This window comes from Protomyctophum bolini (genome assembly GCF_963924005.1).
Source record: "Protomyctophum bolini genome assembly, chromosome: 19".
Taxonomy (NCBI): domain Eukaryota; kingdom Metazoa; phylum Chordata; class Actinopteri; order Myctophiformes; family Myctophidae; genus Protomyctophum; species Protomyctophum bolini.
Genome location: NC_137880.1, coordinates 16,106,304 through 16,128,318, shown reverse-complemented (window position 1 = coordinate 16,128,318; position 22,015 = coordinate 16,106,304). Strand labels below are relative to the sequence as shown.

The 22,015-nt window shown below is 41.2% G+C and overlaps 2 protein-coding genes across 2 annotated transcripts; both read left to right on the top strand.

The window, feature by feature from the left end:
* Positions 1-2,353: 2,353 nt before the first annotated feature.
* On the top strand, positions 2,354-8,503 carry LOC308334133 (G-protein coupled receptor family C group 6 member A-like). Its single transcript, XM_080790719.1, has 6 exons — positions 2,354-2,542; positions 2,979-3,270; positions 3,889-4,722; positions 5,434-5,643; positions 5,904-6,024; positions 6,798-8,503. The coding sequence occupies exons 1-6, from the start codon at positions 2,382-2,384 to the stop codon at positions 8,090-8,092; spliced, it is 2,913 nt and encodes a 970-aa protein (XP_080646845.1). The 5' UTR covers positions 2,354-2,381; the 3' UTR covers positions 8,093-8,503.
* A 4,314-nt stretch (positions 8,504-12,817) lies between these two features.
* On the top strand, positions 12,818-18,577 carry LOC308334576 (G-protein coupled receptor family C group 6 member A-like; the record flags this gene model as incomplete). Its single annotated transcript, XM_080791376.1, has 6 exons — positions 12,818-12,900; positions 13,331-13,622; positions 14,441-15,271; positions 15,508-15,729; positions 16,107-16,224; positions 17,274-18,577. 6 exons carry the CDS (start codon positions 12,818-12,820, stop codon positions 18,575-18,577), a joined length of 2,850 nt encoding a protein of 949 aa, XP_080647502.1.
* Between the last annotated feature and the right edge of the window lie 3,438 nt (positions 18,578-22,015).

Below are 22,015 nucleotides of genomic sequence, written 5' to 3'. Positions count from 1 at the left end.
TGATATCTGTATACCCAGTTCTCTTTCCCATCTTGTTCATATACCTGAGGTATCCTCTTTAACCCTCTCGGAGCCTAACCTAAAACTGAGAAAGGTTTGAAGAAAATGGAGATAGTTTGATAGGGTTCCTGATGGTAGCCTGTGTCAATGATCTGTATAAGGGTATGGTTCTCATAACATAATCCCTAATCTGTAAGTATCTAAAAAAGAAAAAGAGTACCGGGTAGCCCAAATTTGTCTACTAGCTGTTGAAATGAGGAAAAGACGCCTCGGTATAAAGTGGTGATACCTGCCCACTCCCATTGCTTGAAAACAGTGTCCATATTGGATGGGGGAAATAATGGGTTGCCCACAATTGGCAATAATAGACATACTGTGCTCAGGTCTATTAGTTTGCCTATCTGTCTCCAGATGAAAACATTGCCATTATATCTAGACCTACAGTATGTACTTTAGTTGGTGCCAGGAGGATAGTCTCGGGTTTGTATGGGTGGCAGTCCTCTCTTTCCAGCATTGGGGAGATGCTGAGAAGTCGCTCTGACATTTGCTGCATAATAGTATCGTGTGAAATCTGGCAATGCAAGGCCACCCTCAGATTTGGGTTTACATAAATGACTCTTTTAAATACGATGACTCTTGTTGGACCACAGAAAGGGTAAGATAAGAGTATCAAGTTGTTTAAAGAATGTTTTTGTTAAATACATTTTGGTAAAATGGGTAGACTAATCATTTTAATTTACTCTGCCTATAAGAGAGAGAGAGGGAGTGTTTGCCAAAACCTAATATATGCCTGTAGTTTGTCAAGAAATGGGGGAAAGTTGGCTTTGTATAGGTCCTTGTATCTTTTTGTGACTTGTATACCCAGATAGGTGATTTTATCAGTTATCTTGAATGGCAATGTGCTTAAAAACGCTTGATCTTATATTCTAATAGGCATGATTTCGCTCTTAGACCAGTTGATGCGGTACCCAGAAAAACTTCCAAATACCTGTATAGTAATCAAGTCGAGGACATGCAGATTAGTAGTGTGGTTTTTTTATGTACAAATCATGGCTCGCATGTTAATCTTAACTTTAATGGTAAACTCAAGGAGTGACCCGTTTCGTTCAAAATGCTGCACATGTCCTGCTCATCCAGAATTCTATAATCCTCTGCATTTCCTCAACAAAATTAAGAAAATTGTTGCAAAAAACTAAAACTAAAAAACATCTTTATATTACTCCTAAACATTTTGCCAAACGTCTCACACAGTCCTATCCTCCTGGTGGAGACATGTGCCCAGAAGGGCACTTTTTCTAGTTGCAATCTGTTGTGATGTGGATGAGAATCTGTGGCCTGGTAGACAGGAACAAGGACACAAAGTCATAGTTTTTGTTTTACTTTTTATTTTCTCATCAGCCCTTTATGCTATACACTACAGTAATGTGTTTATTTATTTTTTACTTTTCTGTATCACAATGACATGGTCTGTCAAAATTACAGTACAAACTAAAATGTTAATAAATCCTGTCCAATCCATCATGCTGTTTGTATAAATTGTTTGGAGATGTGTCAGTGAAACTCGTTAAGCTTCCAGTATGATAGGAATTTGAGTAACACAGAAGTGAAAACACCTTGCTTGCCCTGCACCTTTTCTGACTTTCAGATAAATGTAGTTTTTTGTTTGTATTTTTATTTGTTTATTTCAATCAATTAATCACTCAAAGTTTTGAGGCCCATTTAAACAGCACACACACTGACAGATATTCTAACATACTGTAATAGCCCAAATGTTCGTAATTTTTTGTCATTATCAGCCATGATCAAAACCCAAGTGCATGGTGCCAACTTGCTGCCATCTAATCATAACTCTTTAGAAGATGTTTTTTTAGCCTACAACTACTCGTCCAAAATAAAGGTTTTGCCACGCGTAGTTGGCAAGATACTTTATCAAAGTTAGAACAGTGCCATTATCAAAGGCCGCTTTCACTTTGTCTTCTACAATTCTTTTTACAAGAATTGTTATCGGAACGGAATCTCCTTCAATCAGTCAAATCACATAATTTTACAGGTGTAAAAGAGTGTGTGAAATACTTTCTACAACGTTTTGCAGTTAAACAAAATTGACATAAGAACAGAATGGCAAAGGAAAAAACAAAACAAAATAAGTCGGACAAAAAAGTTGTCATATGGTCAAAATAAAAATAAGTGAGGCATAAAATCACAGGATGCATGCATAATGGAGTTGAAGGGGGAGGATTCCAAAGTTTAGCTTGTTTTTTCCGCATGAGCAGAATGCCACCTCCCAAATACCATAACATGCTTTATAAGGCACCTCGGCGGTGCCTTTGAGGACACTCAAAATGCTGTTCTCACTATTCTCCAGCCTAGTTGTGCTGCTGATGAGCAGCATGCTAGGATACGTGGTCAGCTGTGACCTTGAAACAGACAGCTGTGGCGCTTATTTACCGGGAGACATAATAATTGGGATGTTGTTGCCATGCCACGCCAAAGTAGTCTCTCTTCATAATCGAACACGGCCTGACGGCTTCACCTGTAAGAGGTAAGGGAAAGATGTTGTAAAATGAATATGATTTAGTAAAGAATGTTTGTGCCAGATTGTTACTGCAGTGCAGTGGTTCTCAAACATTTTCATGTCAAGGACCACCAAATCTATTTGGGTGCTAGACCTCCATCTGAAAAGATTTTGTGCCAGACTTTGTTGTTTTGTTCCCCTAAAATTAACGTGAATCTTTAAGGGAAAAAAGGGAGCCTTAATTACTTTGATGTTCATAGAGGATTTTATATTATGGATTTGGATTTGGTAATAAATTAATAATAAATGAAGAACTCTTAATTTCTCACAAATTTCAATTAATCTTTTCACAGTTTTGATTTGGTGCCATTATCCATAGAGGATTTTATATTATGGATTTGGTCGATAAATAAATAATAGATACGAAATGAATGCTCACTGATTTCAATTAATCTTTTCCCAGTTTTGATTTGGTGGCATTTGTAAGATCCTTGGCTATCATTCACACCATAGAAGAGATCAACGCATCTGGTTTCCTACCGGGTGTGCGTCTTGGATATAGGATGTGTGACACTTGTTCTGATGCTACCAAAGCCTTGAGAAACGTGGAACGCATGCTGGCGGTCAATGGCTCTCTGAACATTCAGTGCGACTACACCGAGTTCAGGCCACCAGTGAAGGTCATCATAGGAGCACGGTACTCTGAAGTGTCCATTGCTGTGGCTAAGCTACTCGGAGCGTATATGATCCCCCAAGTAAGTTGCAAGTTGATCAAGAAATGCATGCAATTAACTGTAAATATGAATTGTATATCTGATGCAGCAGCCAATGAGGATTTAACGCTCGCACACATGCAAAATACAGAGGAAATATGTCAAATGTAAAAGTACATAAGAAATGGAAGATAAGATATAGTATACAGTAATTTAACTCAATGTGAGGTGATAGGAATGCAAGAAAGGGGAGTGCCAGGAAGGCCTATTATCTTTGAGAACTGCTACTGCCATATTACTATGGTGCACTATGGTGTGTCACATAGCCCAGCCCAGTAGGTTTCATCTTTCTTTAGAGTCATGTGAAATTGTGAAGGGGCTTAAGTGTTAATTTGGAGGAACTCAATCCAATTCACAGTGCAGCCATGAGTTAGCCTAAAAACCTGTCCCACGAAAAACAATTACATTAACACTATGTTGCCTCAGATCCCTGCGGGCTACCCTAGATGACAATAATGTATAAAACCGAACCGTAAACCCTTACTTTGGGTGTGTTCGGAAATACGCTCTACCTAGAAATATGCTTTATCTAAATACAGTAGGAGGGTATAGAGACCAATTTTTATTAAAATGTAGTTTTTCATCCTGATTTTACCCTAGTTGAGCTGCTCCTCATCTTCACCTGCACTGAGCGATAAGTGGCGCTACCCGAGTTTCTTGCGCACCATCCCCAGCGATGTGCACCAAACCAAAGCGATTGCCAAACTCATGGCTCGTTTCAAGTGGAACTGGGTAGGGGTTGTGTATGGAGACGATGACTATGGAAAGGCAGCCTTCCAGAGCTTCCTCCAGGATGCTAAGAAGGAGAGTGTGTGCATAGCTTACCAAGAGATGGTCCACCACTACCTGGACCATAAGAAACATCAGAACATGCAGCAAATCAAGAAAGTGGCGGAGAAGATCCGTTCCTACGGTGCCAAGGTAGTACTGCTCATCCTCAAGGGCAAACTTGTGGAGGACCTTTTCCAGGTGATGGAAAAGGACATTATTAAAAGAACCTGGATTGCCAGTGATCTCTGGTCAAGGAACAGCCATGTGGCGCATAAGAAAGGCATCAATGAGGTCGGGGACATCCTCGGTTTCGCATTTGTGGCACACCACAAAGAAACCTTTGATAACTACCTGAGAAACCTGAGCGCCAGCCCTGGAGGGTACAACAACTTCATCAAAAAGTACAAGAACCTGAGGTTCAACTGCACCCCAGACCCAGAGTGTTTTGAGAAGGAGGAGGAGCCTCCATCCGAGTGTGAAATTAAATCTAAAGCTGCATGCACAAATGACCTGGACGCTAATGATAACTTCCTTACAAATGAGGTGGACACAGATGCAAGCTACAGCTATCGAGTGGCTGTATGGGCCATAGCCAATGCCCTTAAGAGCCTTCTTAAATGTGACGTAACATCTTGTCCAGAGATTAATTTCCTACCATGGAAGGTAAGCATAAACAAGGAGAATACTTTTGAGCAAAAATAGGATTAAACTAGAACTGCACTCTGTCGAGTGCATACTTGCTTGTTGCACACTAGTAGGCCATAAATGGCCAACTAGTGCGCAAGCAGAGCGCGCAAGTACTTTCGACTGTCACTTTTGATGCGTATGCACCGTCCCAGCAAATTGTGCCTGATACGGCAGTGGTGCCAGATTACATACATTAATACACAGGAGCATTATCTTTAATCCTCCCAACACTAAAACATATCACCAATGGTTTTCGATGGTGGTGACATAATGACGATATGTTTTAGTGTCAGGAGGATTAAAGGTAATGCTCCTATGTATACATGTATGTAATCTGGCACCACTTCCGTATCAGGCACAAGTAGTCATTACGTCATTTGCTGGGACGGTGCATACGCATCAAAAGTGCTGGGACGGTGCATACGCATCAAAAGTGCTGGGACGGTGCATACGGGCCCTGGGCAAAACTAGTACTTGCTCGCTCTGCTTGCGCAAGTAAAAAGAACAATATCTATGTTCAGTATAAAGTAAAAGATTCCCCAAATTATAAAAAGTAACTACCTAAGAAGTGCAATGGTGAAAATGACATGATCCAGCTAATAGCTCTGACAAATATTGCTGTTCCTAGAATATTGATTATTGATACATTTGTACTGTTAAAGTGACAACATTGCATTTTTCTTGCAGCTTCTTGAGGAACTGAAAGGGACTGACAACCAGAGATATGTTTTTGACAAAAATGGTGACTTTGTCAATGGTTATGATTTGATAATGTGGGATAAGAATGGAGACCAGAGAAAATTTAGTAAAATTGGGAGCTACGATGCATCTTATGAACGAATTGAGCTTGATGGAGACATGGGAAAAATAAATTGGCTTTCAACAGCAAATAACTCGGTAAGACAATGAAATGGATATACAGACAATGGTAGCCCCATTCTTCCATGTCAGTAGTTAGTATGCCTTTTTATTCTATTGTGCAAATTGAAATTACTGTACACTTTTAATGAATTGCTCATGAGCATGCACGACACTAAACCCTTACCTTGGCAAACCAGGCTGTGTTTAACCTCTGTGGACAAACACATAGTGTATACTTCAGAGTGATATGCAAAGAAACACATTTTACAATTTATAGTACTATAATACACTTTTAGGTTCCCATGTCTAGATGCTCACCAACCTGTCAACCTGGTTTCGCTAAGAAGATCTTGAATGAGTCTACATGCTGCTACACCTGCAATCGATGTCAGGACGGAACATATGCTAATGGCTCGGGTATGCCAATGGTCTTCTGAAATGAAGACTCCCCCCCCCCCCCCCCTCCCCCATAAACAGAATAAGAAGTGTACGATATACAATAGAATATTTCATACACTTTATAATGTTTAAAAATCCTTTCTGTCAAAATAAGATGCATATAATAATGCAAAACATTGTTGTACTTACTAGAGTGCATACCTCCATCATAACTAGACAACTAGTTTTATAGTTGTAAAAAAGTTGTCACTTTTCCGTGACCTTGACTTTGGACCAAACTATATAACTATTTTATAAACTATATAACTTTGAGGCAGCCAACTGATCATTAACATGATGTTTAATGACAATCTGACCATCCGTTCTCAGGTTATTTTACTAGTAAAGCTTGACATTTGAACTTTTCGACCCAAAGCTAATCACTTCCTCGCGGGGAAACTTCAAAACTATTGATCATTCCTGCAAAATTGCATTGAAACTTGGCTTGTCTGTTATTTGTGAACAACCAAATAATCAAGCTAATAGAATGGGATGAAAACAAAATCTGTGTCCAACACAAGTCTGAGTTATATTTTGTTCTACATGATGTATTGTTTGTGGATATGCTATTTCGATGTGCGACACCCACACACAGATCAGGCTATAGTTGGCAGAGGTAATAAAGTACGTACTGTACTTGGTGGACCTCTTCTTTCTTATGGTTTTTATTTAAGCTAATTATTATTATTATTATAATATTTAGATTCACCAGTTTTTACAATAATCTCACCTATCCCCCAATCTTCCTGCAGATCTTAATGACTGTCAAAAGTGTCCTAATGGAACGTCATCGGAGAAGGGTTGGGACCATTGTGAACCGATAGTGAGGACCTATTTGAGGTGGAGAGATCCTCATCCAATTGCCCTTACGGCGTCGGCAGCCTTTGGCATATTGCTGCTGCTGGTCATCTTCATCATCTTTTTGGTGTACAGAAATTCACCGCCCATGAAGCGAGCCGAGGTGAGAATGTCCTGCGTGATGATGAGTGGCCTAGCTGTGAGCTTTGCCAGCGTCATATGCTTCATGGACAAGCCCGATGTCCATCTGTGCCGGGCTCGGCAGATCATGTATGCCATGGGCTTCACCCTTTGTGTCTCCTGCATCCTAGTTAAGGCTTACCGTACATTCCTGGCCTTCCTGCCCTTTGGTCAGCTGAGACACAGGCGACTAAATAAACTCTATAGGCCGCCTATAATCATCAGCATTGTAACTGCTATCCAGGGAGTCATCTGCATCCTCTGGCTGGTCTTTGATAGTCCTGACGTTGACATCCCTCCAACATCACATAGCCTTGAGATATTTATCCAGTGTCATGTAGGCAAAACATCCATAGGTTTCGGTATCATGTTGAGCTACATAGCCCTGCTGGCTTTGCTTGGCTTCCTCTTGGCTTTTAAGGGCAGGAAGGTTCCCCAGGAGTTCAGTGAGACCGGCTACATCATCTTCAGCCTGCTAATGTACCTGTTTGTGTGGGTGTGCTTCATCCCCATCTATATCATCAAGACAGAAGAGGCTTCTGCTGTGCAGGCCTCGGTCATCTTAGTGTCCAACTATGGCGTCATCTTCTGTCATTTCTTACCCAGGTGCTATGAGGCACTATTCAGGCCTAAAGGTGACACACTGGAGAGGATTCTGGGGAGGTGGCGAACTGTCACTGCCAGTCCTTCAGTTCCCATTCCAAACTCAGATTTACATAGAGATCCAGGGAACACAAACACAGGCCCACCAACAGTCTCAAAGGGGACTCCAAGCCCTTATGGATCAATAGATGGATCTGGCTATTACTCTGCTTCAGTAAGCTCAGAGATGCCAGTTAATGCTAGCAATATGAGTCATGTTGTTTCCATTACAAACCCAGATTTTGCAGACTCAGAGAACCCATACACAGGCTTAGAGACTCCAATCCCTTCTCCATCAACAGGGCGATCTGGTAATCACTCTGCTTCAGTGAGATTCAAGACGCTAGGAGATGCAAGCCCTGTTGCTAGGTCAGAGGTTTCCACAGGCACACAAGTGAGGAAGAGAATTAGGAGTATATCCTTCTGAGAATGTATTATTGTCATGTATATAATTATTTGGCAGTGGATTGCCCTGGTGGCAGATCTTTGTATGATTGCTTTTTTGTAATTAAATAATCATTGCTGATGTTGTACTCAAAGGAATTGTATATGAATACAGTATCTGGTTCACTAGAAGGGATTACCGACCATCACAGCATATTCACTGCTGCAGATGAGATTTGTTTTTGTTGCCCTTTTGCCCCTCAAAAGTTAATTTCACTGTTCTCTCCTCTGACTCTTTCCTGTCAGTACAGCTTTTACACACCAGTGACTTTTGTTGCCATTCAGAATTACAATCACCCCCTCCTGCCCCATCTTCATATAAATCCAGTGCCTCTGTATTAATTATATTATTCTCTCGGGAATTATGTTTTTGTAAATGCCAATAAATTATGTGAAATAATCTGCCTTTTATTTATTTATTTATTTCACAGATTTGTATAGGCTACTATGAAACATTATTTCCATGGACATACAATCATATTAACCCGGCCTGGTCAATTAAGTTTATAGGGTTTAAGTGGTTAACATGCACTCCAGTCAAGACGGAGCACACTGTAATGTCATTCCAATTCTTTTTACTGTATTCAGTCTCGCCGCAAGGTAGTGCACCTAAAGAGTCATTATTTTTGGAAGTGTTGCTGGCATTCCATTTCCTCTGCTATTATTCAGAGTGACAAATAATTTGATTTGTTTGTGCTGGCTAATGCATGTAAACTGTAATATGATTGAACATTGATATACTGTTTTGACCACAAACAAGGTTCTTCAGGCAAATGTTTTTTAACAACTTTCAAGGCACACCAAAGCCTGCTGTTAAAAGTACATAACAAATGCTTGGAACAAACACAGGCCTAGTAAACAATATGCATCAGAAATGTCAGTTTATAACATATATTTTGCTATTGTCTCACGAGTCCTGCAGTACGTTATAGTGATGAACTGGAGTGCACCTGTGGAAGAATGTGATAAATGTAAATTCACCATACGTCAATCAGAATGTGATTGGACTGGTTCGCCCTCGGGTATGAATCATATAATCTGATGCTGTACATTGTTTTGAAAGAAACATTCCCTAGCTTGCTGAGGCTGAGTTTATGACTTACAGTAGCCTACAGTAAGGCAGGCTAAAGTGGGAAAACAAGTTGGTACGTTTAGATTATCATGTATACTTTTGATTAATTATTATGAGAAATCCAGAATTTAAAAACGGTGATAAAACCTTGATGATAAAAAAGCAAGATGGGAACAAATTATTAGCCTAAAAAGTAAAAGAAAAAATACACCCTTGTGAAGTGAGGGGTGCTCTAATCATTGTACATCATCAAGAATGGTGGTCCCTTATTACCAACGTACATACTGTATGCCGATTTGTTCAGACACATGACATACATTTTCGATTCATTGTCAATGACATGTTTGTCCAGACAACACAAACATTAGTTATCCGTTCATTGTCAATGGCATTTTTGCCATTGACAACTCAAAAACAACTTTCATGTGAATCTTAAGTGTGATGCCTCAAACACACGTACAGAATGCGTTCTGTGTTCTGTCTGTTTGATGGCCGCCTCAATGCTTTTCCATTGGGAGTTTGTTCTCTATCACCTTTATCAAAGTGTTAAGGCTAGCAAATGATGGACTCTCTGTCACAGAGCTGGTCTTGCGCTCACACACACACACACACACACACACACACTGACACATCATCATGTGACATCATCATACCCGGAAGTTATGTGGGAACGCCTGAGTGGCAAAAACCTACTTTCTGGCCTTGACAGCCCATTATGCCCATACATCCAAACAGAAAAGTCCTATCAGATTGCATTAAACTAATTTAAATGACCTTAAACTCACACTGCCACTCACTTTACCCTCTATTGTCGGCTTCTGTTTCCCACATTACCAGCTGCTTATGTCATGTTGAACAAAATGTATTATTCTGCTTCTCTGTGGAATAGTTGTACTTCCAAAACGAGACTCTAGTGTCCTTAATGTATGACTGGCTCTCAGGTTAATCTTAACTTGAAAGGGTGAACGGGAAACGGCGACGCTTTAGAATAGATCAACCAGTCTAAAATAGCTCTGAGGTGCATCTCGTCAAATGATTGCAATCTGTTATGTGAATGAGAACCTGTGGCCTGACAGACAGGAACATCAGGAAGTAATAGCCACGGGAACTAGGGGTAAAATAGGTCTATTTTACAAATACATAATTGTAAAAAAAAGAAATACACAAAATGTTTTCTTTTTATTATAATTCATGAAGCGTCTGTCAAATGTTTCCTGTGTTTACTTTACGCACAGTGCGCACAAGCTATCCTCATTGAGTGAGCAGAATTGTTTGCAACATGGCGCACAAACATTTTTTTCTTTTATTTGGTGGCCCAAATCAAAGAAAAGCACAAAAGCAACTAGCATTGATATGTCACGCCTGAATGAAAAGGTAAATGAAGAGCCTCAGCCGGAGTCTATCGAGTTGTTGACATGAGGGAATTATTTAATTTCCCCAGCGCAAGAGCACATTTGAATAATGTAAGGTAAATAGCTAATTTATTTGGTTAAAAGCTCTATTGTACTGGAATGTGTATTGGCCTGGCTATTGAGTTGTGTAAACAAGCACCCTGCTGAGGGCTGCGGTGTCAAGCTGTGTGTAACGCAACATGTTTTGCATTGTGCCAAACTGTGCATGTTCCAATGAACTGCCATGCCAACTGCTATAGATTAATCCACGCAGGCTGCCCTGCATGCATGGGACAAGCATAGCTGCGGTGTCACATTACGTTCAGCTTGACACAGCAGCATTGATTGCATACAGCTCAGCTGGCCTACAGGGCACCCCTCCGTGGATTCGTCTATAGCCTACTATAGTGTTCTGGCTGCTGTGCCAACTGTGTTCTGACAGGCTGATGTGCCTGCCAAGTGCCAATTGTTTCGTTTTTTTTTGTTTTGTTTATTCGCACGATAAAAACAGTACAAAAAAGGGTCAAATCAATAAAAGAGAAATATGTGCAGGTGAGAAAAGAAACCCATGGAGGGCTTATATGTGGTTCTCACCAAGATAATACACAAATAGTAAATAGACAAAGTAATCAAACATAGGTATGAAAAACAACAAAAACAAAATACAACAACAAATACAGTACATTATTTACACTTGTGAAGTGTGTGTGAAGTGTGTGTATGTGTGAGTGCGTGTGCGCACGTGTGCGCTTGTATGCACTAGGCACACTCAGGCTTGCACGCACGTGCATGTGCCTAAGTGAATATGCATGTCTGTCTGTGTCTGAGTATGCACAATAAAGCTACATTATGTTAGAATCAAGTGGAGAAAGTTACTTCAAGAGGCTGGCCCTCAATCTATGTTTAAAGTTACAGAGTTGGCAATAAGTGAGGAGTTGGCAATAAGTATGTGCGAATTACAGAGTAAAGAACCCCTGACTTTTATGGAGAACTGGCTAAGAGTGGTACGGATGAATATTATCAGATTGTCTAGTATTATAATCATGAACTTGAGAGTTGGTCTTAAAATATTCTTTGAAGGGTGTAGGAAGCATATTTGGAAGGTAAGTGCATTTATAGATGAAAGAACAGGACTGTACAATGTTAATGTCATAGATAGACAATACATTTAGATATTTAAACAGATGAGCAGATGGAGCCAAATAGTCAGAAGAGGTAGCTATTCTTACAATTTTCTTTTGAATAATTAATAATTTGTGTAAATTGGATGGATATGTACTTCCCCAAACAATATTGCAATAAATTAGATATTGATACATCAAACTGTAATAAAGGGTTAAGAGGCAAGCCTGATGAACCAGGCCAATAATTCTTCTGATGATACCAAATTATCTTGAAACTTTGTTGGTTACTGTATGTATGTGTTCTATTGCCATACTATGTTCTGATAATCTGCGCCCTATACATGTATAGGGCGCAGATTGAAAGCCTTTGAAAGCCTACACAGGTTGAGCAAGGACGCGCTGTGATTGGCCAGTAGAATCTTTGACTCGGGGCAAACGCTCTCGCCAGAACATGATTTACTATTCTTTCTAGCGGGTCGCAACTTCAACGGCCCTGCGTTGGCCCAATCCAACTTCGGAACATACGACACGGCCAATCGCTAGCTTTAGTTTGCCCGGTGGTGTCTCACATAGTTCAAGTTCACTTGAGACGGTGGGCCTCCGTCGCGGTCTAGTCCATAGAGTTATATACTAAGGTCTAGTCCACAGTTGTTGTAGGTGAGAGGCACTTCCGCGTTGGCCACAGAAGCGGGTATTGATTATAAGCACAACCCGTGTAGGATTTACACTTTACACTGCTATGCCTTTCAGCCTCCCGCCTCCTGACCAAAAGTTGACCCCCTGACCAAAAGTTGACCCCCTTGGTTAAAAGTAGTTCCCGTGGCTATGACAGAGGTACAGCTATACAATAAAGCAAACACAAAAGGTCCTAACTGCTGGTTTCTATTGTGGTCCTATGTATTCAATTCATATGCTAATGTTAAAGGTGAGAAGAATGCCACCTCCTAAATACCATAACAGGCTTTAAAAGGAGCCTTGAGGAAACGTTGTTTTCAACACTCAAAATGCTGTTCTCACTATTCTGCAGCCTAGTCACACTGCTGATGAGCAGCATGCTACGATGCATGGGCAGCTGTGATCTTGGAATGGATACTTGTGGCGCTCAATTACCAGGAGACGTAATGATTGGGGTGTTGATGCCATGCCACGCGAATGTAGAGTCTCTTCATAATCGAACACGGCCTGACATATTGACCTGTACAAGGTAAGGGAAAGTAATGTTATTATAACATATTAATAATATTAAGAATGTTTCTGCCAAATTGATACTGTATAGTGCCGTGGTCATCAAACATTTTCATCTCAAGCCTTGCAAATGGATTTGGGCACGGACCCCCACCTGAAAAGATTTTGTGCCAGGGACTCCCAAAATGTAGGCCTATTACGCTTTTTTTGAATATCTTAAGTTAGAATAGGTTGAAAGGCAGCAGTTAACTGATTTTGATGCTGTATTAACTAATTTCACTGCGTTCGCCCTGGAACTCCCTCAAGGACCTCGGGCCCTAGCCGTGGGGATCTCTGTACTATCAATATACTGCAATTATCCATAGAGGATTTTATATTATGGATTTGGTCAATAAATTAATAATAGATACGAAATGAATGCTCACTGATTTCAATTAATCTTTTCCCAGTTTTGATTTGGTGCCATTTGTAAGATCCTTGGCTATCATTCACACCATAGAAGAGATCAACGCATCTGGTTTCCTACCGGGTGTGCGTCTTGGATATAGGATGTGTGACACTTGTTCTGATGCTACCAAAGCCTTGAGAAACGTGCAGCGCATGCTGGCGGTCAATGGCTCTCTGAACATTCAGTGCGACTACACCGAGTTCAGGCCACCAGTGAAGGTCATCATAGGAGCACGGTACTCTGAAGTGTCCATTGCTGTGGCTAAGCTACTCGGAGCGTATATGATCCCTCAAGTAAGTTAATGGACATGCTCTGATCAAGAAATGCAATTCAATCTAAATATGTTAGGAGAAGCCTGGCCTAGTATCTGATGCTGTAATTTGGATATTTAGGGGGGCTCAGCCCCTCCGAGTAGTTTAACTCGTTGTGAGTCTACATGGGTGATAGGGATGCAAGAAAGGGGAGAGCAAATCAACCAATATCGTCAATACATGTGCTGTCTGTGAGCACACTACTGTTTGCAAGCTTGTAGATGACCTGCTTCTCTCTCTCTGAGGGTGTGTCAGTTAATGCGCGTCATCCACTGACAATTTCAATTTAGGCATTTAGCAGACGCTCTTAATCCAGAGTGATTTACATTAAGCAGTAACATAAAGCATGGGAATCACATACAAAAAAAGTAGTTATCATGAAACATGCATAAGCTAAGAACGTAACTATACTATACTATACTATACTTATGTACTATAAAGGTGCTATGACTACATAAAATGCGATTCTAGTGCTGTCTACATAACATGCTATAAATCTGTATCAAATGCTATCTACGGGGCTAGATTATGTCACTAAAATGTTACTAGATTATGTCACTAAGATTGATTATATCCATATTTTGTACTGAAAATTCCCACGTTACACTATCTAGAAATAATGCTTTATCTAGATACAGTAGGAGGGTGTAGACTAGAGAGACAGGAAACTGAGAAGATGTGTGATTCATTGGATTCCATCTTGGATCATCATGATTCATGACTCACAAGGAGCATGTTGATCAATGATGTTTTCAGAGAAATTTCATTCAATGTTTTCTTTTGTCACCTGATTTTATTAGTTAAGCTGCTCCTCATCTTCCCCTGCACTGAGCGATAAGTGGCGCTACCCAAGTTTCTTGCGCACCATCCCCAGCGATGTGCACCAAACCAAAGCGATTGCCAAACTCATGGCTCGTTTCAAGTGGAACTGGGTAGGGGTTGTGTATGGGGACGATGACTATGGAAGGGCAGCCTTCCAGAGCTTCCTCCGGGATGCTGAGGAAATGAATGTGTGCATAGCTTACCAAGAGATGGTGCCCCACTACCTGGACCATGAGAACAGCATGCAGCGAATCAAGCAAGTGGCGGAGAAGATCCGTTCCTCCGGTGCCAAGGTAGTACTGCTCATCCTCAAGAACAAACTTGTGGAGGACCTTTTCCAGGTGATGATCCTAAACAATATTAAAAGAACCTGGATTGCCAGTGATGCCTGGTCAAGGAACCGCCCTTTGGCGCATATGGAAGGCATCAATGAGGTCGGAGACATCCTCGGTTTTGCGTTTGTGGCACACCACAAAGAAACCTTCAATGACTACCTGAGGAACATGAGTGCCAGCCCTGGAGGGTACAACAACTTCATCAAAAAGTACAAGAACCTGAGGTTCAACTGCACCCCAGACCCAGAGTGTTTTGAGAAGGAGCCTCCATCCGACTGTCAAATAAAATCTGATGCTGCATGCAGTTACACAAATTACCTAGACGCTAATGATGACTTCCTTACAAAAGCTCTGGATACAAGTGAATCCTACAATGATGTAGTGGCTGTATGGGCCATAGTCCATGCCCTTAAGAGCCTTCTTAAATGTAACGTAACCTCTTGTCCAGGGGAGATTAATTTCCCACCATGGAAGGTGAGCATGGACGTGGAGAACATTTATGAGCAACATTAACATTACATTTAAAAACAATATGTTCAGTATATACATAAAATGTCCCAAAAGTATGAGTAGTTACTAAGAAGTGCAAGGCTGAAAATGTCATGATCCAGCCAATGGCTCTAACAAATATTGCTGTTCCTATGATATTGATTTAATATTGATACATTTGTACAGTTACAAAGTAACTAAATTGCATGTGTTTCTTGCAGCTTCTTGAGGTACTGAAAAGGACAAATTTTACTCTTAACAACCAGACATATTCCTTTGACAAAAATGGTGACTTTGTCAATGGTTATGATTTGATAATGTGGGATAAGAATGGAGACAGAAGATCCTTTGAAAGAATTGGGAGCTACCATGCACTTGATGGACGAATTGAGCTTGATAGAGACATGAGCAGAATAAATTGGCTTTCAACAGCAAATAACTCGGTAAGACAATAAAATGGACAGTGATATTACAGACAATGTTAGCCCATGTCGGTAACGTTTTTTATTCTATAGTGCAAAATGTTGAAAGTACTGTAAACTTTTAATTAATTGCTCATGAGCACTACACTGAAACCTGTCTAGTCAAAGCATGCTTTGTTTTGACCTCTCTGGACAAACACATACAAATATTTACTGTACATATTTGTGCCTCAGAGTGATATGCAAAGAAACAAAATGTCAATGTATACACTGTCCATCAGTGATTGATTCTTTTACAACTGTTTCTTGAACAGGGTCTTGCCAATGCTTGAAGTTTGGATCACAATTCAAAACAACACCTTTAATTAAAATGCATAATTTGCTGTCCTCACTTTCAGCTTCCTGAGTCTAGATGCTCAGAATCCTGTCACCCTGGTTTTGCGAAGAAGATTGTGAATGTGTCCTGCTGTTACGACTGTGTTTCATGTGTGGAGGGAACCTATTCTAATGGCTCAGGTATGCCTACTAGACATTGTATTTTCCCCATTCCACCTGCAACTGCTTTGCAAAAGTAAACTGATTAAGAAGTGTACTACAAGCAATATAATGTTTAAAAATCCTATCTACTTATTAATGCCCACCCATAGCTGTGAAGAAGTATATGTCAAAATTATACAAATTACATTTTGTCACAATTGTTGTAACATGGTATGAAAAAAATCTTTAATTGTATAAACAAAACTTCAAAAGCAAATATGTAACACAATGCCAAACATTTTGAAACTAGACAGATTGCACTCAGTAGAGTGTATACCTCCAATTAACATAACTATACAATTAGTATATTACGATAATTTAGAGATTTGAGTGATTATGTTATTTTGACCATTTCCTTGATTGTGACCTTGACCCTTTAAACCTATGAAACAATCATGAACAGAGATTCACGATCAGCAATCCAGCACAAGTCTTTTGCTCAACAGCATTAGTTTTATTCAAATATTGACATGCTGATGCTGCTGAGCAAGAGCAGTGTGCTCTGGGGAGTTTTGTTTGTGATTGTTTCATTTATCACTGCTCAACGCACCTGCATTTTTCATCACTTTTTCGGGACCTTTTCATTGAACTTTTTTGACCAAAGTTAACTATGTCTTTGAGGCAGCCAACTGATCACTAACATGATATTTAATGAAAATCCAGCTATGGATTTTACTGGAAGACAGACCTCGGCATTAATTATAATTTTGACATTTGAACTTTTCGACCCAAAAGCTAATCACCTCCAACAGCAACCTACATGTATTGATCATTCCTGCAAGTTTTAATGGAAAAGTGAAAGAAGCTAATAGAATGGGACAAAAACATAATCAGTGTGACGTATCCAACACAAGTCTGAGTTATATTTAGTTGTACGTGACGCATTGTGAGCTTGTGGATCTGCTATTTTGATGTGCGACACCCACACACAGTATAAATTATTAAAATATTCTCTACTTAGATTCACCTGTTTTAACTGTAATCTAGCATAATCCCACCTAACCTAGTAACCCCCAAACTTCCTGCAGATCTTAATGACTGTCAAAAGTGTCCTAATGGAACGTCATCGGAGAAGGGTTGGGACCATTGTGAACCGATAGTGAGGACCTATTTGAGGTGGAGAGATCCTCATCCAATTGCCCTTGTGGTGTCCTCTACCTTTGGAGAATTGCTGCTGCTGGTCATCTTCATCATCTTTTTGGTGTACAGAAATTCACCGCCCATGAAGCGAGCCGAGGTGAGAATGTCCTGCGTGATGATGAGTGGCCTAGCTGTGAGCTTTGCCAGCGTCATATGCTTCATGGACAAGCCCGATGTCCATCTGTGCCGGGCTCGGCAGATCATGTATGCCATGGGCTTCACCCTTTGTGTCTCCTGCATCCTAGTTAAGGCTTACCGTACATTCCTGGCCTTCCTGCCCTTTGGTCAGCTGAGACACAGGCGACTAAATAAACTCTATAGGCCGCCTATAATCATCAGCATTGTAACTGCTATCCAGGGAGTCATCTGCATCCTCTGGCTGGTCTTTGATAGTCCTGACGTTGATTACATCACTCCAACACCACATAGCCTTGAGATAATTATCCAGTGTCATGTAGGCAAAACAGTCATAGGTTTCGGTATCATGTTGAGCTACATAGCCCTGCTGGCTTTGGTTGGCTTCCTCTTGGCTTTTAAGGGCAGGAAGGTTCCCCAGGAGTTCAGTGAGACCGGCTACATCATCTTCAGCCTGCTGATGTACATGTTTGTGTGGGTGTGCTTCATCCCCATCTATATCATCAGGACAGAAGAGGCTTCTGCTGTGCAGGCCTCGGCCATCTTAGTGTCCAACTATGGCGTCATCTTCTGTCATTTCTTACCAAAGTGCTATGAGGCACTATTCAAGCCACAAGTTAACACACTGGAGAAGAACCTGAGGAGGTGGCATGCTATCACTGTGCGCGCCAGACCTGCAGATCCCACTCCAAACCCAGATTTAGATAGAGATCCAGGGAACCCAAACACAGGCCCACCAACGGTCTCACAGGGGACTCCAAGCCCTTATGGATCAATAGATGGATCTGGCTATTACTCTGCTTCAGTGAGCTCAGAGATGCTAGTTGATGCAAACCCTCCCAGTCCTGTAGTTCCCATTCCAAACACAGATTTTGAAAGAGACCCAGAAAACCCAAACACAGGCTTAGAGACTCCAATCCCTTCTGCATCAACAGAATCTGGCATTCACTCTGCTTCAGTGAGATTAGAGACAGTAGGAGATCCAAGCCCTGCTAGGTCAGAGGTTTCCACAGGCACAAAAGTGTGGAAGAGACTTATTAGGAGTAAGTCCTTGTAAGAATTGCATTCAAATGTGGCATGTATATACACATTATGTATAGTTATTTGGCAGTGGATTGTCCTGGCATATCTTTGTACAATTGCTTTTTGTATGTAAATAAATAAATAATTGCTGAAAATTCTACAAATCATGGACACTATGTGCAACCAAATGAAAGCGATTATTATCATCCATGATGAATAATCACATGCAGGGAGATTTGTGTGCACCTTTCAAGTATCTTCTCTGACCTAAACAAACTGCACGGTCAACCAACCAGCAGAGGGCAATATCAGCCAACCTTTTAACTTTAAGGGGTGGTGATTGAGACACCAGACTCGCTCAAACTGCATGAATGCAGGTGGATATTTCAGTAATTTTCAACCAGTGGTCCTAAATGATTTATGATTGAGAGTTGGTAACCAAATGGACCCTTATGTTTGTTTAGTGCACTACATTTATTTTCGACTTAATTGAGACGTCATGTGGCCGGTATAAATAAATACATCTTGTAACTTCGGTTCATACAATAACACAATGCATTCATGTCTCATGGAGGATGATGATGGTGTCAGACTGTTAGCAACACCATGCACTAAAGCGCAAGAAGGAAATTGCAAACAAAGGTGCCCCTCACTTCACATGAGTGTGATTTTCTCTATAACTAAATGATGTATACACTTTGATAATGAAAGCTGAATATGTACTCTTCTATAACTAAAATGTTTTCTTTAAACTGCTATGGAGTCAATGTGACATGTAGTAAATTGAGTACTTTGAGGTCCATGTCTTGAGTAACAGGTTCATATGGGACATGCATGGTCTGTACAGTGTACAGTAACGGGTTCATATGGGACATGCATGGTCTGTACAGTGTACAGTGTACAGTATGATTGTCTGTGGTATCCTTTGATGCCCACTCCTTACTATTCCCATTGGGATTACCTTTTGTCCTATCATTTATCACTCATGCACTTTGAGCACTTGAGCATGTGGTTGAGGACAAAGAAAGGTGCGTATGCCCCATGCGTAGATTAAGGAATAAATATACAATTCTGAAATGTCAGAACAACTAAAGGTTTTTTGGGGGGGGTTTTGTAAAAAATAAATAAAATAAAAATAATGATCAATTCAAAATCAAACGGCTTAAATTTATTTTCCTCCAATTTGTCTGTCATTTTGTTGTTTCATCACTTAAATTTGTGTATCAGATCTCTCTCCTGATTGGACGATAATTGATAATAATTGACGTGTGTGATTATATGTTTCAAGAAGATTCCACTAAACACCATAGGGTTATGGTCTTTCTCTATCAGAAGAGTGTGTGTGTGTGTGTGTGTGTGTGTGTGTGTGTGTGTGTGTGTGTGTGTGTGTGTGTGTGTGTGTGTGTGTGTGTGTGTGTGTGTGTGTGTGTGTGTGTGAGTGTGTGTGTGTGTGAGAGTGAGTGAGTGACAGAGATAAATGTTATGACACAATCAGAAAATCAATAAAGCCAACTATAATTATCTGAAGATAAGAGTCACAAAAAAGAACTGTGCTGTTATGCTAGTCTATACAGTTGTTGTCTGTAGACTTTCCCAACAACACGATAGCACAGTAGAGCTTAAAAAGCCACCTGACAAACTGAGCTGTGATTACCCTGATCAGCTTAAATACTTAGGTGTGTGTGTGTGTGTGTGTGTGTGTGTGTGTGTGTGTGTGTGTGTGTGTGTGTGTGTGTGTGTGTGTGTGTGTGTGTGTGTGTGTGTGTGTGTGTGTGTGTGTGTGTGTGTGTGTGTGTGTGTGTGTGTGTGTGTGTGTGTTGATGCACTTAACCATAACCATCTGTGCATGCTGAAGGAGGGGAGAGGTAAACCCCCAATCCATCTTATCTTCTTCAGCGTCACAAGCTCTGTTACTATAAGTGAAGGACACTCAGGCATGAGAAGCATGAAGAAAGAAGAACAAATATATCAGTAAATTATAAAATGTCATTTCTCGAAACTGGACCCTTATTCAAGGAGGCTGGGTCGAAATGTTAGAGCGCTCAACGTTTTTCAACCAGGTCTCAAGACTCAAGCCTTGACGTGATAGCAAGCAGCACCACCTATGGACAAGCCAGTGCTAAGACTTTCACTGCTTTCAAAGACTTTGGGTTTGTTTCTGCTTTCTTATTTCTTCAATTCAGAGCTTTCTTACTGAGATAGCATTTGAATATCGAAATGGGCTGTTCTCCATCAAAGGGAAAGTTGTTTGGAGGGGCCCCAGAAGTCCCAGTGGCTCAAGAGGCCCTGCTGGATGAACCAACACAGGATAATGCAGATTTCAAAACCGTTGAGATAGCAGACTGCTCTAAGATCGATGAGGGTGAAAACAAGCCGTTGCCTGCCGGAGATCAAAATGTAGCAACGGTTGAATTCTCCATGCCACCCCCTGACACGGACACAATCCCAGAAGGGGGCGCCAAAGACATTAAGGTGAATATGATGCCACCAGAAGCAGAAAGAAACAGCGAGCCAATGGAGAAGGTGAACATTTTGGAGAAGAGAAGGAAAAATAAAGGCCTAGAGAAAAGCAAGCGGAAAGAAAAGCAGACACTTGCCTCGTTCATCCAGGGGAAGGTGGACCTGCCACCACACATGGTGAGAGCCCACCAGGCAGCCTATGATTACTTAAACCCCAACATATCCAAATATGAGGCCTTGCTGGGTCTGCTGGATCATGCAGCCCAGACACACATGTCCTCACAGCCCATGATGAAAGCTCTAGTGTTGCGGTTTGAAGAGGTCAACCAGGCCATGGAGGAGATGGCTGAGGAAGGAGAGCTGATGCTGAAAGAGCATGGAGACTACATGGACTGGCCTTCTGGGATGAATGGCCTTACCATTATGCCCGCCAAGGGTATCGTCAACAGCACCAAACCTCCTCCAGACTTGTTACAGCAGATGCTCCAGCATTCAATCGAAAGCCTGAGACAATTGGGAGAGTCCGCTCAAGGGCTTGGAGACACCACCCTGGAGGAGGCTGTGGTTTATTTTTCCTCCCTTTCTAAGCTGCTGACTGACAAGCTGCATGCCAAGCAAGCAGCTGAGCAACGTTTGGGCCAAGTGCTGTTACGTGTGGAGAATGCTACCATCAGGAAAACCAACCCTGAGGGTATATCCTTGCACAGTGAGGATAGTGGCATTGGGGGAGAGAACGAGTCCCTTGCTGGTTTTGAGAGACACAGGCACCACAGTGGGAGCGCTGGGTCAGCAAGTTGTGGGTCCAGGTGTAGCATCCGCCTTGCTCTCGACACCGCTGCCAATAACTTCCCCAACCAGGCAGGCCTTAATGAAGATGAGGAGGATGAAGATGAAGAGGAGGAAGATGAGGAGGATGAGGAGGAGGAAGATGAAGAGGATGGAGAGGAGGAAGGTGCAAGGTTCGGGAGGAAGAGGTCCAATTCTTCCCCACCAGATCCCAGCCGACCACAAG

Excerpts from the sequence above, each read along its gene's own strand:
- LOC308334133 (XM_080790719.1), top strand. The coding sequence starts at position 2,382 with ATGAGCAGCATGCTAGGATACGTGGTCAGCTGTGACCTTGAAACAGAC. Across the intron at positions 2,543-2,978 it reads GACGGCTTCACCTGTAAGAG|TTTTGATTTGGTGGCATTTG; the intron begins GTAAGGGAAAGA and ends ATCTTTTCCCAG. Across the intron at positions 3,271-3,888 it reads GAGCGTATATGATCCCCCAA|TTGAGCTGCTCCTCATCTTC; the intron begins GTAAGTTGCAAG and ends ATTTTACCCTAG.